The sequence below is a fragment of the Mesoplodon bidens genome (assembly GCF_964165515.1).
Source record: "Mesoplodon bidens genome assembly, chromosome: 1".
Taxonomy (NCBI): domain Eukaryota; kingdom Metazoa; phylum Chordata; class Mammalia; order Artiodactyla; family Ziphiidae; genus Mesoplodon; species Mesoplodon bidens.
In genome coordinates this window covers 146272717-146290336 of record NC_138176.1, presented here as the reverse complement: position 1 = coordinate 146290336, position 17620 = coordinate 146272717, and the positions used below count along the sequence as shown (strand labels likewise).

Sequence of the window (17620 nt, the reverse complement as noted above, 5' to 3'; positions counted from 1 at the left end):
TCAATACGCTCCTGCCTTTCTTTTTGTCTCTTCCAGACCTTCTAAGTTATATTTACAACTGAAGACTGGGGTCTCAGGGATCTGGCAATTGCTGGCATTTTAGACCAGCACAATTAATGCCATTGTTTATGGAAGACTGTCTTGGAGACTTTACTGAAGGTCATTTAGAGACAGATTTTTTAAAGACTATTTAAAAGCTTTTTAGAAAAACGACTGGAAGTTTGATAAGACCCAAAGGTTTCAAGTTTTTTGATGAAACCTGCCTAATCTGATGCACACTATATTTGGATTCTTAAAGTGAGAAGCCCTGATAAATTCAAACCAGATCAGCTGCTAATCCTCAGACCAGAGTTGGCAGACTGTGGCCTCCACTCAAATGAGGGAAGCTGGCTCCTCCATTGAAAAAGCCCAACCAGAAAGGTACCAAGGTAAGTACCAAAAGTCCACACGGGCAACTGCTTGAAGAAGTTGACCCAGCCAAACAGTCCAAGGAAGAGGCAGAATTCCATCTTGGGTCTGTGGTGATGACTCCTTCCTTCCAAAAGGGTGTCACTGAAGCTTCCAGAACCGCTCCCACCCCCACCACGCACAAACACACCTGTTCCCAATGCAGTTCCAATGCTAGAACCTTCCCATTTGGGTTTATTATAGTGTAGTTCAGCGGTTCTCATATCCTCTATAGGGCTTGTGAAACACAGATGGCTGGGCCTCACTCCCAGAGTTTCTGATTCACTAGGTCTCAGATGGGGTCTAAGAATTCATGGGTCTAACAAGTTCCCAGGTGATGCTGAGGCCGCTGGTCCAGGTATAGTTAAAGGGCAGGCTCTGGAATCAGATTTCCTGGGCTCAAAGACTGGCCCCATCCATCATACACGAGAACCTCTTGAGCAAGTTAACCTCTCTGTTGCCTCAGCTTCCTCATCTGTTTAAAAGAAAATAGGGATAGGAATTACACCTGCTTCCTGATGTTGTCTTGAGGGGTAGATGAGATAATGTATGGAAAACACAACCTAGTACAGGCAAGTGCTCGCTAATTCCAGTTGTTGTAGATGTTATTTCTCCAAACACACCAACATGGCAGAGCTGCTCTCTGGCTGGTGCCTTCCAGATGCACCCGTCCACACAAAGGCCCCACCCACCCACCCCGGTGTCTCTGGGTGCCAGCAGTTTTGGGGGCTTAAGGAGGCTGGACCTCCTGGCCCTCCCCGGACACCATCGGTCCTGAAGGCACCTGCATGCTGCACTTTCAAGTGCTTCTCAAAGCTGGGAATTAGAAGGCTGCCTAACCCTGCTTCCTCGGTTACCGAGTCCGCGGAGCCGCAGCCTAGGCACGGATCTGAGCACTTTTATCAACGCCCTCGTCTTCTTTTGTGCTCTGTGACTGGGAAAGAAATAAAAATGGACCAGAAGAATCCTGCCTGCTGTCCCAAGCACTAAATTTTATATTGGCTGGATTTAGCTGCATGAACTTAGATTCCCCAACCCACCTAGTTTTCCAGAGCCGCTGAGGCTTCTAGATATTCTGTACAATTTCCTTGTCCTCTCTTATCGTTTTTCAATTAATTTTTTAAAAAAATCAAGCAAAAATGAGTCAAGAAAAAGTCAGAATAGTTCAGTTGCTAGACTTGCTTTTTGTTTTTATTATCAACAATCAAGTTAATGGTACACTCTTGGAAAACTATATGCACATGTAGAAATATTTCCCTTTTAAATAGAAGCATTCATTTAACACATATAAATAAATTCCAAAATCTGAAACATAACTTATGACGCTTATGTTCACAAACATAGTCCAACAAGAAGGAAAAAATAAAAAAGAAATCAGACAGACATGCACCTGATAACAAAAATATATACCATTGTCTGAACCGTGGTCTCTCTAAACACAAAGGAATTGAACCCGTGAGAACCTTATTATTCCATAAAGACACACCATAGAGACTACAAGAAGAGAAAAACATTATACGGTCACGTAGAGGAGACGGTCTGTACTGATATTAACACGATACAATTGAGTCACAGAACACAGTTGTAGAAAGACACCAAAAAAGTTAAAGCCTCAACATTCAACTAATATCTATAGTTTGTGCCTTTTAAAATAAAAAACAAATAAACAAAAAATCCCAACAGAGATGTCTAAACTGCGAGAAGAATGGAATCATCAATATACAGTCCATCCACCATACAGGATGTGCGTCCATTTCGGATCAAACAGAAATGCAGAGACACTTCTGCAAACTTGTGTGCGCCTCTTTTCCTTGCTGGGTAGAATTCTCTGCAGCCATTTGCGTGGACTGCAATTGACTCCAATCCAAAGCAGTGCCAAAAAGTTCAGTAAAAGCTGGTGGAAGAAAATGCCGGTTGGGGTGTCAGGAGAGAAAAAAAGGGAAGAGTTGCGAGATATGTGACATCGTTTGCAGAGTTTGAGGATGAAAAGGCATTTCATGTATAGGGCATCTTTCAGGGCCGAGTGGCTGCACAGATTCAAGTTGCGAGCTGCAACTGTGCGCGGTTCGGATGCGCAGATGGCGGAATGCTGTTCGACGAGGTGGGGCTGGCAAGCGGGCGCGAGGAAGTCACCTTGGCCGCGGGGACCATCTGCACGAATCGTCGCCGCAGTGGCCCGAATCCAAGGACAAGAGGGGAAGCGGGGCGTCTGGAAGGCCTTCCTACTCTCCCTGAAGAGGAGCCCCAAGGGAGTCTGTGCTGTCCGGGGTGGGAGGCGCGGATGAATTTAGGGATTCGCAAGATGGAGCCCTCACACAGTGCCAGCCGCAGCTTCCCTCTTACCCCCTTTACTTTGTTTTATTTATTTTTCTTAGATTTTAAAAACTTTCGGGTTTTAAAAAATTGTTACTTCCTTTTTTTTTTAATTGGGGGGAGTTTTGATTACTTTTTTCTTTTTCTAAGCAAGTCACTGAGTTGGTTGTGGCCTCCCACCCCTCTCTCCCTGTCACCCTCCTCGGGCCACAGACACACATTCCCCGAGACAGACATACACCGACACGCAGACGCAGCCCCCTGAGATTCCCCCCGAGTCCAGGCCGCGCCGCTCACACGTCCCCGGCGGCAAGCGGAGCCCTGGCCCGTCTGCGCGGCCCTGAGGCAGGTGCGAAGCCAGGGAGGTGTGTTGTTTGGTTTGGTTTGGTTTGAGGGTTAAGGAAGGGGGCAGGAGTGGGGTTGAAATGGAGGCGACGCCGTTTTCTCTTTATTCTTATCGCGATTACTTTAGGCTCTCAAGGAAAAAGCCACGGCAGCAGCGACAACAGCCTTGGGCCTACCCGCTCGCCCACTCGCCCGCCAGGCCCCGGCTCGCCCGCTGCCGCCGCCGCCGCCGCAGGATCCCAGATCAGAACATACTGCTCTTCACTAAGGCGGCTTTGGCACCGTTGGGTCTTTGGAGCGAAGATAGGACGCTGGCGAAGGGGCCCCCGAGCGAATCCGGGATGGAGGTGATGGGCCCGGGGCCGGGAGCCCAGCCTTGTCCAGGGCCCCCGGCCGCAGCCAGGCCTCCGGCTGCCGCCGCCGCCGCTGCCGCTGCCGCCGCAGCCGCCGCCGCCGCCGCCGCCGCCGCGCCGCTCTTGCCGGGTTCGCCTCCCGGCCCCCCCGGCCCCGCCGCCCCCGGGGCTCCTGCAGGGCTGGGCCCGCCGCCGCCGCCGCCAGTCGCCCCGCAGCTGGGAGTGGGGTTGGGGTTGGGGCCCGGGCCCCCAGTGCTGTCCGGATCGGTGCTCTTGGCCTCTTTGCTCTCGTCGTCCCGGGAGGAGTCGGACTTCTTTCCCGAAGAACCGTTCTTGGCCGCGGCCGCTGCAGCCGCGGCCGCGCGCTCCTGCTTGCGGAACTTGGCGCGGCGGTTCTGGAACCACACCTGGCCCGAGAGGAGAAGAGAGGCGGCGAAGCAGCAAGAGAAAGAAGCCAACGGGAAAGAAAAGCGGTTAGGGCGGCCCACGTTCCATTTCAGCTTGTTTTAAACTCCACGCGCCGCGGATACCCCCGCGCCTGTGGCTGGTGCATCTTTTGAGAAACTTTCTTAGGGCGACTTGAGCATGTCCCGGAAATGGTGGCTTGCAGGAGAGGTGAAAAGGCTGCAGGTCCCAGAAAGGCCCTAAAATGGAAGCCCTTATTTGGGCGGACCTTTGCTCAGTCTACTTCCTGAGCCACTCCAAACTCGCCATCGCCTCTAGGCCTCAGGTCTCAAGTTAAACTCTGAGTGGTAGACAGAAGGCGGGGGTGGGGGGTGGGGAGCTCTGGGCTTGGGGCCTGCTGCCCATCCTGGCCTTTGGGCCTGGAAGAGCTAGCGTTGGTGCGTACCGCCCCTCCACTGGGGGGCTCACGGGCAGAGCCGCCACGGCCTGCTCTTGAGCGCACCTGTGTCCCTAAAAGGTTAGAGTACCGCGCGGATCTTGACCTACATAGAATCCCAGACCCTTTGCGAATCTGCTGCAAGTCACAGTTCCCGGGAAAATTCACCTGTACCTCTACGCCATTAGCTCCGAGTTAAAAGCTCTTGAGTTAGGAGGGATTTGGCAAAACTACTTATACTACGGAGGCAAAGTCTGCACTCCTCCCCCAGGGCACTCCCTGTCCCCCAAATGGCTCTCCCATGGCCCCTGAATGCCTCTGCGGCGCTAGCTGGGGTGGGAGCACTTTGCAGCTGTGAATTTATAGCCAAGAACGCGCTCCCTAACCCTTCCTCGCGCGCACGGCCGCCCCGGGCCTGGCCTTTCAGGAGAGGCCGGAGAGCTCGGACCTTCAGTAGAATCACCCGCACTGCACCCCTGCCCCGCGCGATGCTGCAAAGCCGGATCGGCTTCCTGGAGCGCGTACCTGGACTCGCGCCTCGGTGAGGTCGATCTTCAGGGCCAGCTCCTCCCGGGTGTAGATGTCGGGGTAGTGCGTCTCCGCGAAGACCCTCTCCAGCTCTTTCAGCTGCGCACTAGTGAAAGTGGTGCGGATGCGCCGCTGCTTGCGCTTCTCGTTGAGGCCGCCGTGATCCGTGAAGAGCTTGTAAGGAACTGGAGGACAACAGAGGGGACAGAGTATGAGCAAAATAGTCTGGAGCGCGCGAGCCGCAGAGCCGGAATGTGGGGACTCCAGAGGTCAGATGGTGCTGGAGCCGCCGCCGCCGACACCGGCGCGGGTGAGTGGCCGAGAGGAGCTGGCGAGAAAAACCCGAGCAAATTAGTTATACACGGAAACAGGGGCGCAGACTTCGGGCTGTGGTGGGGTCCCTCCGGGCACAAGCGCCTTTGGGTGGGTTGAAATAGCGCATTGGAGACGGCTGAAGGCCGGGGACACGGGAATGCTTTGATGAGGAAGAACGAGAGAGGAAAAAGAGTCCGAAAACCTCAGTCGGAATATCAGGAAGCCAGGGATGAAGTTACCAAACCCTCCCACGGTTGAAACTTTTTAATTCTCAAAAGTTGACCCGGCCCAAAAGTTGGGGAATAGCGCTGCAAAAAGAAAAGAAAAGAAAGAAAGAATCAGAAAAATGACCCGCCAAAGAGGTGTGAGCCGCTGTCGGATCTTAAAAAAAGAGACACTGCCAGTAATGAGCTTTACTCTTTGTTATTTAATTATTTTCTAAGCTTTACGTCTCATCGCAAAGTAAATAAATTATGCCTATCATTTTGGCAGCTTAAGATAATTTTGTTGGCGGTTCGGGTGTGACTAGGATAGTGTAACCCTGTAAGTGAATTACCCCTCCCTGCAATCGCTTCTAACGTGATAAATTCTTTCATTTGTGTAAGCAAATTTCGTTTGGTAAATACTAAACACATTTCCATTTTCAAATGCAATCAAGGCTTCCTATATACGAGCGGAAAGGCGGCTTCCTCAGCTGAGAAAGCTGGCGGTCCTTACCTGCGGCGTACGGACTGCTCTGGTGGTCCCTGAGGGTGCCGAGGCTGCAGGATCCTGGCGTGAGGGACGGGCAGCCGGACGTGGCCCCAAAAGTGGTCCTTATCGGGTTATACTGGAAGCCACTCGCCTGGCTGCAGGAACTGAAGTCAGCATAGGCTGAAGCCAGGCTCGAGGTGTCCATCCCGGCCATACAGGACTCGTAGGCAGAGGAATTGAGGTAAGAATATTCCATTTTATACATTGAAAAGGCTCTGGATGGCTCAGCCAAGTGGAAAAATGAAATAAAAGATGGGTATGGAGAAGGTGGCTGGAGTGGGGAGATGTGCACAGCTCAACGCCTGCCTCCAAACTGGCCTCCTTACTACCAGCAGAGCCTAGTTTTATGAAAAAGCCTCCTATGAGATGCCTTGTCTGAGGTCTCTAGAGCATATAGTCCTCATAATAAACTTGGCTCTTTCCACTTGGACAATAGCAAAGCGGTTGGTCTTATTGCTGGCGCTTTTTACATGACAATAACTCATCCGTCTATTGGGCTGGCACTGGGGAACTGAGCTGTCCAACCTCCCTATCATTGATTCCTGCATCTCTAATTAGAATTTAATACCACACCATTACGCACTGAGCCCCTGATCCTCCCTTCTAACCAGCTCCCTGCCCTTTAATTCAATCACACTACTTGGAAATAATGAAAGTTGGGTGACGATTCTCCCTGATCCAATTTCCCTGAGCTTTTAAGCCTTTTTAACTGATCATATACCTTAGGCATAAATTGAGATAGTGTGTGTGTTTTCCCCCTTCTTCTCTCTCTCTCTCTCTCTCTCTCTCTCTTTTTCTCAGTTAGGGAGAACAAACCTTGATGTCATAGAAAACCTGTTTTGTAAGAGCGTTACACGCTCAATTTAACAACAAGCCTACCCCCTGAAGTGCATGAAATGTTATAAAGCACTAGGACATTGGCAAGACTCAGGCGCCCTGTAACACAGAGTAAGTGGGCCAAGTATGTGAACAATAAGTGGATTTCTTTAAAATACACCTGGTAGAGGGTTTTGTTTTTTTTAAAAAAAGCATCTTATAAACTGCATTTCTTGTCTTGGCTTAATGTGCTTTTCTAGAGACTCCGCTTACCCAGCCATTTAAAAAATAAAAGAACATCCAAGTAAAGCTCTTGAATAAAATACATCTGGATTTTCAACCAATGGCTTCTTTGCACTCAGTTCTGGGTTTTTCTGCATTAGCGTGAGGTTTGCATTTTGTTGGTTTGTGTGGTGTTGCTTTTAATTACTCTGTTTAACTGGCAAGCGGGCATGAAGTGTCCCCAAATGTGCCTCCTCTTCCATCCCTCTCGGGTGCGCTCCTTTTTTTTTTTTTTTTGCCTCCAGTTTTTCAGGTACCCACAATTCTCTAAAGACCCGAACCTTCGAAAGAGGATTGCTGTCTGCTCGCCCTTTAGGTTTGCTGACTGCAGTGAACGAAATCCTTGCTCTTTAAATGCCCAGGCTCCAGGTCGGGAACTTTTCTTGTCCAACACCCCAGGCTCTTGGGTGCTGGCAGCGAGGCACAGACAAAGAAACGAGCGGTGATTTGTGGACCTCGGTGGCCCCATGATTTAAGCGGAGGGTAATTTTCATTTGGTTTGTTAGGCTCTAGCAGAATAAGGGAAACTATTTCATTAAATCCTTCCTCTCGGTGGACAAGAGGAGGAATGCTTAGTTGAATCGCCGTGTGGTGTAAACAACCCTGGATATTTTATATGAATTAAATGTGCAGATAATTAGTTTTATTGCATTCATTACCCCCTTTATGTGCTCTGTAACAAGTCAGTAATTAAAGTAACAAACTCATAAAGTCTTTATAGGGGCATTTAGGCGCTCAGTGTTTGCCAAACTAAGTGGTTTAATTCGATGCTAGTGCCGGGGAGTGGATGGGCGCCCGCTCTCCACTGCCACTGTGTTTTATTGCGCACTAAACTGCAGCGGACGCCGTAATGGATTAAACAGGGACAGCAGCCCCCCAACCTCGTGCTTCTCCGCTGGGTGAGTTTCAGGCTGATTTCAGGTGATGGCGCGTCCTCTGGACATGAGGAAGCACTGAAGTCGGGAGTGCAGGCGGTGGGACCCGCCGAGGAGCTTGGTGATAGTTTTATGGGAAGGGCTGATAGTTTTATTGCAGTTGTATGTTGTACAATGCGTATTTGATAAAGAAGGGCCCTTGGTGACCACTGTGCACTTTTTTGTGCACGGGGTGAAATGAAAATAAATGTGTACAAGGTTGTACTGCGGCGGGAAACAAATTGCAGCGCTCTAAATGGTTCTTCTTTATGGTCACCAGACAAGAGGAGAAAAGAGATGCAAACATCTGTCTTCAGTCCCCTAAACCTAAAGGCCAGCAAAGACGGATGCGAATCCAAGTGTTATTACTGTGGGGATTTGTCTTTATTTATCCCGCTCTCATGAATATGAATCTGCCTTTGGATCGGGAGGCGGCTGTGCCCCTTCGGACGCTGCACATAGACTTTCCCCACCCTGACTTACCCCCCCGCCCCCCCCGCCCCGGGAGGTGGGGGATAGGTTGTCAAGCACAAGGCTGCAATTGTCCAGGTTTCTCTTGGACTTTTCAGGGGAGCTTCCTGGCTCTCCCAACGCGACACCGCCGCTCCAGGCGCACACTTGGGGGATGTGGATGCTGGGAGCACAGGCCTGCGTGGCACCCCGCTAGCCTGCTCCTCCCGCTTATATGGGGTTTAAGCGCTTCTGCAGAGAAGAGAAAGACATGAGGTGTCCTGGAGGGGATGCGTTTTGGCTCCAAGGCCCACGCTTGCCAATAACCAGGCTCACACCGCTCTTGGCGCCCGCGCCTGGGCGCACCCGGGGTTGTGTCTCAACTGGGTATAGAGCGCACGCGCCCCGCGCCGCTGCTTCGCGCCCGGGCCCGGCCGTACACCCGATATGAGTGCCGGCCAATTCCCCTTCGGGTCCTAATTTGCAGACAGTCCCCAGACCCCACTGGGGCGGGGGCGGACCGCGAACCTGGAGTGTGCGGGGAGCTGGGAGGAGCGGGGTTTATTTCGGCCTCTTTTGAGGATGAGTCTTCGGTGAAGATGTAGAACTTTGGGGTTTAGTCGGTGCCTGGAGGCAGTTCCTGTGTGCAGGGGAAGTTGGCGTGGGGAGTGAGGTGTGCAGCTCAGGGGAGCTGGGTGTTGAAGAGGCGTCGGAGGGTGAATCCTGGAGAAGACGAGGACCGGGGGGAGGAGCCCGCCAAGGGGCGAGGGCGAGGGAAGTGCGAGGCCGCGGGGGCGCCCGGGGGAGCCGCCGAGGGGCAGGCCCAGCAGCTGCCAGTGCAGGGCACCGGCTCGCGCTCTCCGCTGCCCCCGGGCCCGCCCGGGGCCGGGTCTCTCCCCGCCCTGCTGACCGAGGCTCCCACCGGCCTCGAATCCCAGCCTCCTCCGACCCACCGCGCTAACCCTCTCCCAGGTGCCGGGCCCGGCCCCGGCCTCTCTGCAGGCGCCCCCTGGTGCCTGGCCTTGCTGGCTCAGGATGCTGTGCACCTCCTTCTCTTTGTACCAGGAGACCTTTCGGCACCGGCACCGCACGGTCCGATGAACGAAGGCGCTTGACTTCATTTTCCCCTTTGTAGGCCCTGTAGGTTTAGTTTGTTCCGTGTTACTGTCCCTCTCTTCGCCCCCCCCATCACCCCTGGCCCATCGTCCCCTGTGAGGGTCTTTTGTGCTCCGTGGTCCTGATTCTGACCCGAAGATGAAAGGCGTGAGGGGCTGGGCCAGGCCAGAGCCCCAGCCCCAGCGCCCTGTTTTGTTCCGAGTTGTGCTTTCTACACGCGAGCTCTCCCCTAAAAGTTGTACCAAATGGTTAATTTAATTATTCCAACTATAGACCAACTGCTTCAGCAGCCTCCACCACGCGTCTGGGAGGAAAAAAGAAACCATCTATAAGAAATAATCTAATAAAAGTGAAGTGTAGAAAAACCCCTCCTGATTTTCAACCGGCACAAATAGAATTAGAGCTTCAGCATCCTTTTCCCAAACAGACCTTTTGTCCAGATCACAACTTCAGCCAACCAGCAATGTGTACAGTGCCCGCTATTTATTTTAATAGAGGCGGTGGGTAGCGAGATGGATTGATAGATAAATGACCACATGGATAGATGGATGGTTTGATCCATCTTCCTCTGACTTCTCTTTCTTAATATGTGTACACGGTTGATTTTTTCCCCCTGCTGATTTTCTGAATCAATAATGGAAAGGCAATGCTATGTGGTAAAAGGGGGGGGAGGGCATTTAGAGCACAAAAAAGGGAAGAGACTACCAGCATATATACCATGAGAAAAAAAATGTTTACATGCTACCCAGTACCAAATGAAAAAGGTTGAAAGTTTAAAAGAAACTTTTCTTTCCTTTTCTTTGCCATTCATAGGAGGGTTTCTTTTTCTTCTTCTTTTTTTCCTTGAAAGTCAGAAAGAATGTTAGAAGACAAGGAAACAAAACAGCAAACAAAATGCCATTGTATTGTAGTAGCAATTCATGGGAAAACGCTTGTCAGCCTCCTAATGCTTCACTCCTTGGAGGCTGTTTGGAGGCTGTTTTACCACAGGCAAAGCACAATAACATGGGAATGAATAAAATATGAAATACCAGTGAGAGTTTCAGAGGAGTTTTCTTTTTGATTGCTTTATTTAATGCTGCATCCAAATTATCCCAGCACGGTAAATCCACTGTCCACCAAAGTCTCAACTCAGAACCAGAGAATTAAAAAACAAATTTGCCCTTGGGTTTCTCCAAAAGATTGCTGCAGGCAGCAGTCTTTCCCACTCACCTGCACTAAGAAAATGACATAGACAGGATTTACTTCTCCAGAACATAAAAGGAAACCAGCCACAGCATCCCCAAATGTGAAGATCCACTGATATAGACATTCTCCTAGCATTTAGAATTTTAACCATATTTTCCACATTTTAATACACATGTTTCATAATAGAAACTCTTTGTATTTCTGGCACTGTGAGACAATTATTAACTCATAAACAATAGCATATGCAAAGCAATTAACACAGTGCTTGGCACCTGGAAAGAATCCAGTGAATGTTAGCCACCAGTACTGTGATGATGATAATGATGCTGATTATGATGGTGATGATGATGGTGATGATAATAATAATGATGGTAGAGTCATTGAATTGCATTGGTAGAGTCTCCTTGAATTGCACACTAAATACTTGGCTTTGCAGTTTGGATGGTGCATGGACAATGTCTTTTCTATAGTATATTTATAATGCATGTGGAAGAGGGTGGACAAATCATAGAGCATGTTCCAGGACATCAGATGGGAGAAAATAAGGCAACCAGGCAGAAAACTTCCATCTTTTAGGAATTCACCAGAAAGCATGTATGTATATAAATTAATTCTATGTTTTATCTTACATTAGGCACAGTATTTATGCATGATTAAGGTGGTGCTTTACTCCCATATGTAAATATTGTGTGTTCAGGGTCATGTCACTTTAAAAGGCACTTGCCCTGGGTTAGCTGTGTGAGTTTGGGTTAAAGCTTTATGAGTAAGTCATAGATGGTGTCTCCGTATTTGAATGAACTTTGGAGGCACTCCATGTGTAAGTGCTATTCTCTAAATAGGCAGTGGGGTACAGATCCCCAGTATCCATCCTTTTAAGGACATCATCATGGAAGAGGCCAGCTCTCCTCCTCTCCTCCACACCTCCCGCGTGCTATGATTAGCAGAAGCGGCTGCCTATTACCTTTTTTGCTGGAGTTTAGCTAATAGTAGTAACATCTGCTGGACTGGTGGTGGAGGAGACATCGGGTATTTGATCAGAGTCACAGATGTAAAAGTGACATCTGCTTGCAACAAAGAAAGGAGAGACAAAATTAAATTAGGCAGGGAGGCCTCTCTGAACCGCCCCCAAAAAATCTATTTGAAAAAGGAGGAAAAAAAGTAATCATGAGCCCTGACCAAGCTTGCAGGGTGCAGAAGAGCACCTGCAGAGAGGATCGTGAGGTTCTGGACCTGTAGCTGCCAGAATAACTGGAGTAGCAACATCCAAATGTAGCAATGTCCTGAAACCTTAAAGGCATCTTTTTATGCTCCAAAGAATAGAGTCAGGTAAGATCGTCCTTCTCAGCTGAGAATGTCTTGACCTGTGTCAGTATAGTATGGGTTGAGAAATCATTTTCAGGTTGAAGACAGGAAGAAGGTAAAGACAAAGCCTCTTGGGTTGATAATAGCACAGAATTTTTTTATTTTTTTATTTTTTATTTGTTATTATTATGATTTTCTTTCAGTACGCGGGCCTCTCACCGCTGTGGCCTCTCCTGTTGCGGAGCACAGGCTCCGGACGTGCAGGCTCAGCAGCCGTGGCTCACAGGCCCAGCCGCTCCGCAGCATGTGGGATCCTCCCGGACCAGGGCACAAACCCGCGTCTCCCATATTGGGCAGGTGGACTCTCAACCACTGCGCCACCAGGGAAGCCCGCACAGAATATTTTGAGATGAGTTTGGACAGAAACAGATTTTTATTTCATAGCTATGTTAAAACTCCTACTGCCAACAACTAAGAATGAGCCACTTTTTACTGGGCTTAGAGGATTGTATTTGGCAGTTAAAACCTACATGCCTGAAATAAGGCTCAATTAGAAGGGGAGGGTGGTATAGAAAGAGAATGTTCAACACCCTCCTAACCATTGTGCTAGTAAACCACAGTGATACAAAGGGGCATCCCTCCCCCCACCATAATGATCTCCTAAATTTCTCCAAGTGGAACAGATTATGATAGCTTTATATAAAGGAATTTCACAGTGATAACAGAAACCACTGGACAAGATTCCCTCAACTTTCTACTTCCCAATCCATAACCAGTTGATATCTGCACCCACTTGCTCCTTTCTTGTCCCTGCTGCATGCAGGAGGAAAGCCTATTCCAATCTAAAGCCAATCCCTCCACGGTGCTTTGGAGTCCAATCTCTTCCACTGGCTCAAGACCTTACCCAGTTCTTCCTTTCATGGATCTTCAAATTCTCATGCTCATCTGGATGTATCCTGTTGTCATCTAACCATGCTCAAACTACACTCATACTAATAACTAAACAATGAACACCACTTTCTTCCTTGGCTACACTCCCCCACCCCACCACTTATCTCCCTTCTCCCCTTGACCGCCAAACATCTTGAAGGAGATGTCTCTTCTCATTGTCTCTATTTCTTTACTTCTCAATCACTCCATAGCCTCCCCTAATATGGCTTCCACCACCCTCAAACAAATTAAACATTTCTCATTAAGGTCACCAAATCCATTGGGGATTTGCTGGGCTTTAACTTCTTTGAATGTTTAAGTTGCTAGCGCTGTTGAACAAATACTTCCAGTTCTCCCCATTTCTGGGCACACAGTAGGACTTCACTTCCCTGTCCCCTAGAAGTTAGATATGGCTATGTGACTTTGGCCAATGAAGACTGAATGGAAGTTTAAAGTGTGACTTCCAGGTGAGCCTTAAGGGCTGGTGTCCAAGTCTCTACCCTCTCCTTTTTGCCCTGTTTAATAGTAGCTGACAGAGCTTCAGATGTGGCTGCTTTGTCAGCCTGAGTTCTGATGTGAGGATGACCTGGAGAAGAGGTCCCAGAAGACCCATAATGAACATGTAGTTTCTTAGAGCATCAGAGAAGGATTCTGGAAGAGGCGGCATCCTCTATCCTCCCCTACGAGGTGACTCATCCTCCTACTAAAGGGTGAATAGGAGGGAGCAAAGAAAATGGTGGTGGTGTGGAACAGGAGGAAGTTGCAGGTAGAGGAACCAGTGCTGGTCAGACTCCAAAGCCAGAGAGAGCATGGAGTGTTTTGGAATCCAGAAATATTTCATTTCAGTTTTCTGTTAGAACAGGAGAGATGGGGGAGGGGCGCACAAAGAAGGGCGTGATGAGAGAAGATAGGAGAGATAGACTGGAATCAGGTCCTGCAGGACTGCGGATGCAATGAAGTATGATCTGGGAGGGGGGGAATGAGGGAGCAGGGGAGCCGGGAGACAAATTAGGAGGCTGCAGCCCTACTCTAGGCAAGAAATGATGGGTATCTAAGCCAAGAGAATAGCAACGTAGGACAAAGAGAAGTAAAGGAATTCAAGAGAGGTTACAGAAGTGGAGTCTTAGGGCAGGCAGAGGACATTGTCCTGCCATGTGCTAGGATCTCAGAGGGTCCAAGAGGACACCTCAGAACAAAGACTCTCCCCCATATCTGCTTGCAAGATCTTCACTTCTGTAACTTGGGCCTAGAGATCCTCATTAGCACACTTACTTCTCTGGGTTTGGTAGCACATGGTACTGTCAACCATTCATTCATTCACTCATTCAACCCGTATTTGTCAAATACTATATTCTGGAAATCGGCACTTTAGAGTAGAAGTGATTCAGATAGTGTCTGAAAAGCTAACTTTTGAGATGGAGCAAACCCGAGGTCTGCAGGTTTCTGAGTGGAGGTGGGAGTCAGTGGACTGAAGGTGAAGACCCCCATGGTGCAGTGTGGCAACACGCGGGCTCTGAGTTTGCAGGGTCGAGACTGCACACTGGACTGTCACTGCTCAATCCGGAGAAAGACCTTAGTTACCGCAGGAATTGGGATAAGAATTTGTGTGGTCCTTTTAAGTCCTAACATTTCTGTTTTTGTTCTGGTTTGGTTTGGTTCTTTTGCCTGAGAACCTCCCCCTCAAGTATTTCTCTGTGAAAGAGAGAACACAAGGGGCAGTGAGTTTAGTGGGAAATCAAAGGAGTTCAGGGAAGAGCACAACGCGGAAACCAGGAGAGAGGAGGGTAATTGTCCTCCGTTCCTCATCCTTTTTGTTAAGGTCTTAGGATTTTGTGTGTATTTCCCTTCTGGGAGTATTTTCAAATGAAGATGCCAAGAGCCAAGTATCACCGAGGAAAGAATCACGGATGGTGGAATAACACGCATTCTAGAAGTGGAGGTAGCTCTTTTAGGTGGCACCTCCCAGGGTGACTCCTGTCGCATCTAGTAGGTAGCCATATCCTCCACCCACAAGGAAAGCTTGCCTAGCTCCTGGTAGCTGAGGGCTCTATGTTACCTCTGGCATACACAGAATTTGTGGCAATAACACCATCTTGTATCTGAGTCAGCCCAGGGAGCCAAGTGAGAGCCGTGTCAGGAGCTCTGGAGTCATTCACTAACTTAAACTGCTCAGCCTTGAAATACATATAAAAATGCTTGAGAATCCTGAAACTTCTAAAACATATTCTTCTTTCTGGGTTTTCAAAAGATCCTATTGTTGTTGTTTGTTTGTTTATATTACCTTGTTTTATTTAGGAAGTTTGTGGAGTTTGCCAGTAATATGCTGCAGCTTCATGCATTTTAATGTGAATTTCAGCTGATTCAGAATTTAGAAGCAAATGTAATCCAGTACTCAGGGACAGGCACCACGTGTCCTAGACCTCAGGAGCCAGAAGACAATAAAATGCTTACAGTGATGCATGTTTGTAGTATTTCCCCAGTTAGATGTAATGGAGAATATTAATTTTCTTTTTAAACACATATTTCTCTCTCTCTCTCTCTCTCTCTCTCTCTCTCTCTCTCTCTCTCTCTCCACCCCCTTGTTTACTGGGGTAAGTTAAACTGCTGCCTAGAGAATTATGAGTTGAGGGTTACAATCACAAGCTCACTGCTAACTCTGTTGCTTGTGATAAACCTTCACCATTTGAGATTGGACTTGGGGGAAAGGAGGAGGAAGAGAGATTTTTAAAGAAGAGGCAGGGAGGCTGCTAGCAGGGAAATGGGACATAATAATGGACAAAACAGCACAGTGAGTCACACAAGAGACTACAGAGCAGAGGCCAACAGCTTTAACCCAAACCCCAGGGAAACCTCTTGAATGAACAGTGCTAACCGCTGAGAGGTGAGCCACAAAGCACCAAACAACCCCAGGGTGGAGCCAGACCGTGCCCTTCCGGAGATTGTGCTGAAGCCAGAGGGGTTTCTCGGGCTTGCCTTGCCCAGGCCTGTGTTCCTGGGGCAGACGCCTTATTTAGCAGCTATTGCGCAGCAAGCCTCGCACCAGCTGCTGAAGCTCCCTTATAACCAAGGGAGTAATTGATTCTGGCCCCTCTTCTCTGTGCACCAGGAGGGGACAGCAAAAACCCTTCAAGGGAGGTTCACGACTGTTCTTGGGGGATGGTCAGGCCAGAGCAGACTGCACCCCACAAAGGAAGCACTGCATAGTGGTCAGAGCTGGCCCTGGGTGCCCTCTTCCTATTTTTATTGTTAATTACTTTTTTCTTTTTACAAAGTACTTAGTATCCATTATAGAAAATGTTATGGAATGTATTCCTTAAAAAGTGATAAAAATCAATACTTTAACTTTTTAATATAACTTTTCAGTCTTTTTGTTCCATGTGTAAACATAAATTTTTTTTAAATGGGAAGCATTCTCTACGTACTGCTTTGTAATCTCCTTTCCCCCCTAAATCCTGTGTCATGAACACCTTCCCATTTCATGAAATATTCTTCTAACACAGTTTTATGGCTATGTGGTATTACACTGCATGATAAGCCATAGTTTATTTAGTCAACTCTGTTCTGTTGGACGTTTAGTTTGCTTCTAATTATTAAACTATATTAAAAGCACTGCTCTGGACACCCTATTAGCTAAATCTCTGTGCATATCCATATGATATTCTTGCTTAGAATTAAACCCTAAAAGTGGAATTCCTGGATCAAAGAGTATACACTGTTTAAAAAGCTTTGGACACATGTTGCAAAACTGCCTTCCAGGAAGGTGGCACTGGTTTCTATTTGCAGAGCAGAATATGATAGTATCTGCCTTCCAATACTCACCAGCATTGTTTAGTACCCGTAAAAAAAGTTTTGCCTACCCTCTTCTTACTGTGCTATTTTCTAAGGAAAAGAAGGAAAGCAGAAATAGGTAAATTCGAGGATAACAGAGACCTGTAAAATAGAGTCAAAATGCCAAAGTCCAGCTTTATTTTAAAAAATAAATATCTAATGATGGACAAAGGGGTCTTCTTCTTATCTTTAGAACTAGATGATAAAAAAAGATAAATTCATTACTTGGGGCTGGTTTTATTTTAACATTGAGACCAAATTATAAAGAAAACTCCAATTTTAATTCTGTCTTTTCTATCAAAGAGAATAAGCTTCGGAACGAAAAGGATTAGCGTGAACACTAGTGACAGGGACCAGAGCCCCACTGGTGATTGTGAAGGGTCCTGTCCACTTTAATGCATTCTGCAAGGTCTCTGTCCCAGGGGCCAGAGAGAACGCACCAGTGAGATCACCAAACGATGGTTGGTGGTTTCCGTGGAATCGTGAAGGATGAAAGAGAAACGAGAAGACTGCTCTTCTGGCAAATCCGTAAATTTTCAGAAAAGGAAAGACCATGGGTTCTGAAGATAACAGACTGATGAACTCAACAACAAATTCAGGTAAAATGCTAGATTGAATTTTAAACGTATTATGAAAATTTCCCACATATGAAGGAAAGAGAACAATATAAAGAAAGCATCATGAACCTTCATCCAGACACAACAATTACCCACTCATGGCCAACCTTGTCTCTCCATCCCTACCCCGCCTCCACCCTGCCATTCTGACCCCCACTGCCTCCCTGACTTGGTGGTTTTGAGCCAATTCTATGATATCATATGATTTCCTCCTTAAATATTTCAGTATTATCCCTAAAAGATAAGGAATTTTTCCCCTAAAAATAAATCATCACAGTGCCA

The 17620-nt window shown here is 48.0% G+C and overlaps 1 protein-coding gene across 1 annotated transcript; it reads right to left on the bottom strand.

Annotated features, from left to right (window-relative positions):
• Window positions 1-3349: 3349 nt before the first annotated feature.
• On the bottom strand, window positions 3350-6249 carry PHOX2B (paired like homeobox 2B; the record flags this gene model as incomplete). Its single annotated transcript, XM_081231129.1, has 3 exons — window positions 5860-6249; window positions 4825-5012; window positions 3350-3865 (listed from the first exon to the last, which is right to left on the bottom strand). The coding sequence occupies exons 1-3, from the start codon at window positions 6098-6100 to the stop codon at window positions 3350-3352; spliced, it is 945 nt and encodes a 314-aa protein (XP_081087255.1). The 5' UTR covers window positions 6101-6249.
• Window positions 6250-17620: the final 11371 nt, after the last annotated feature.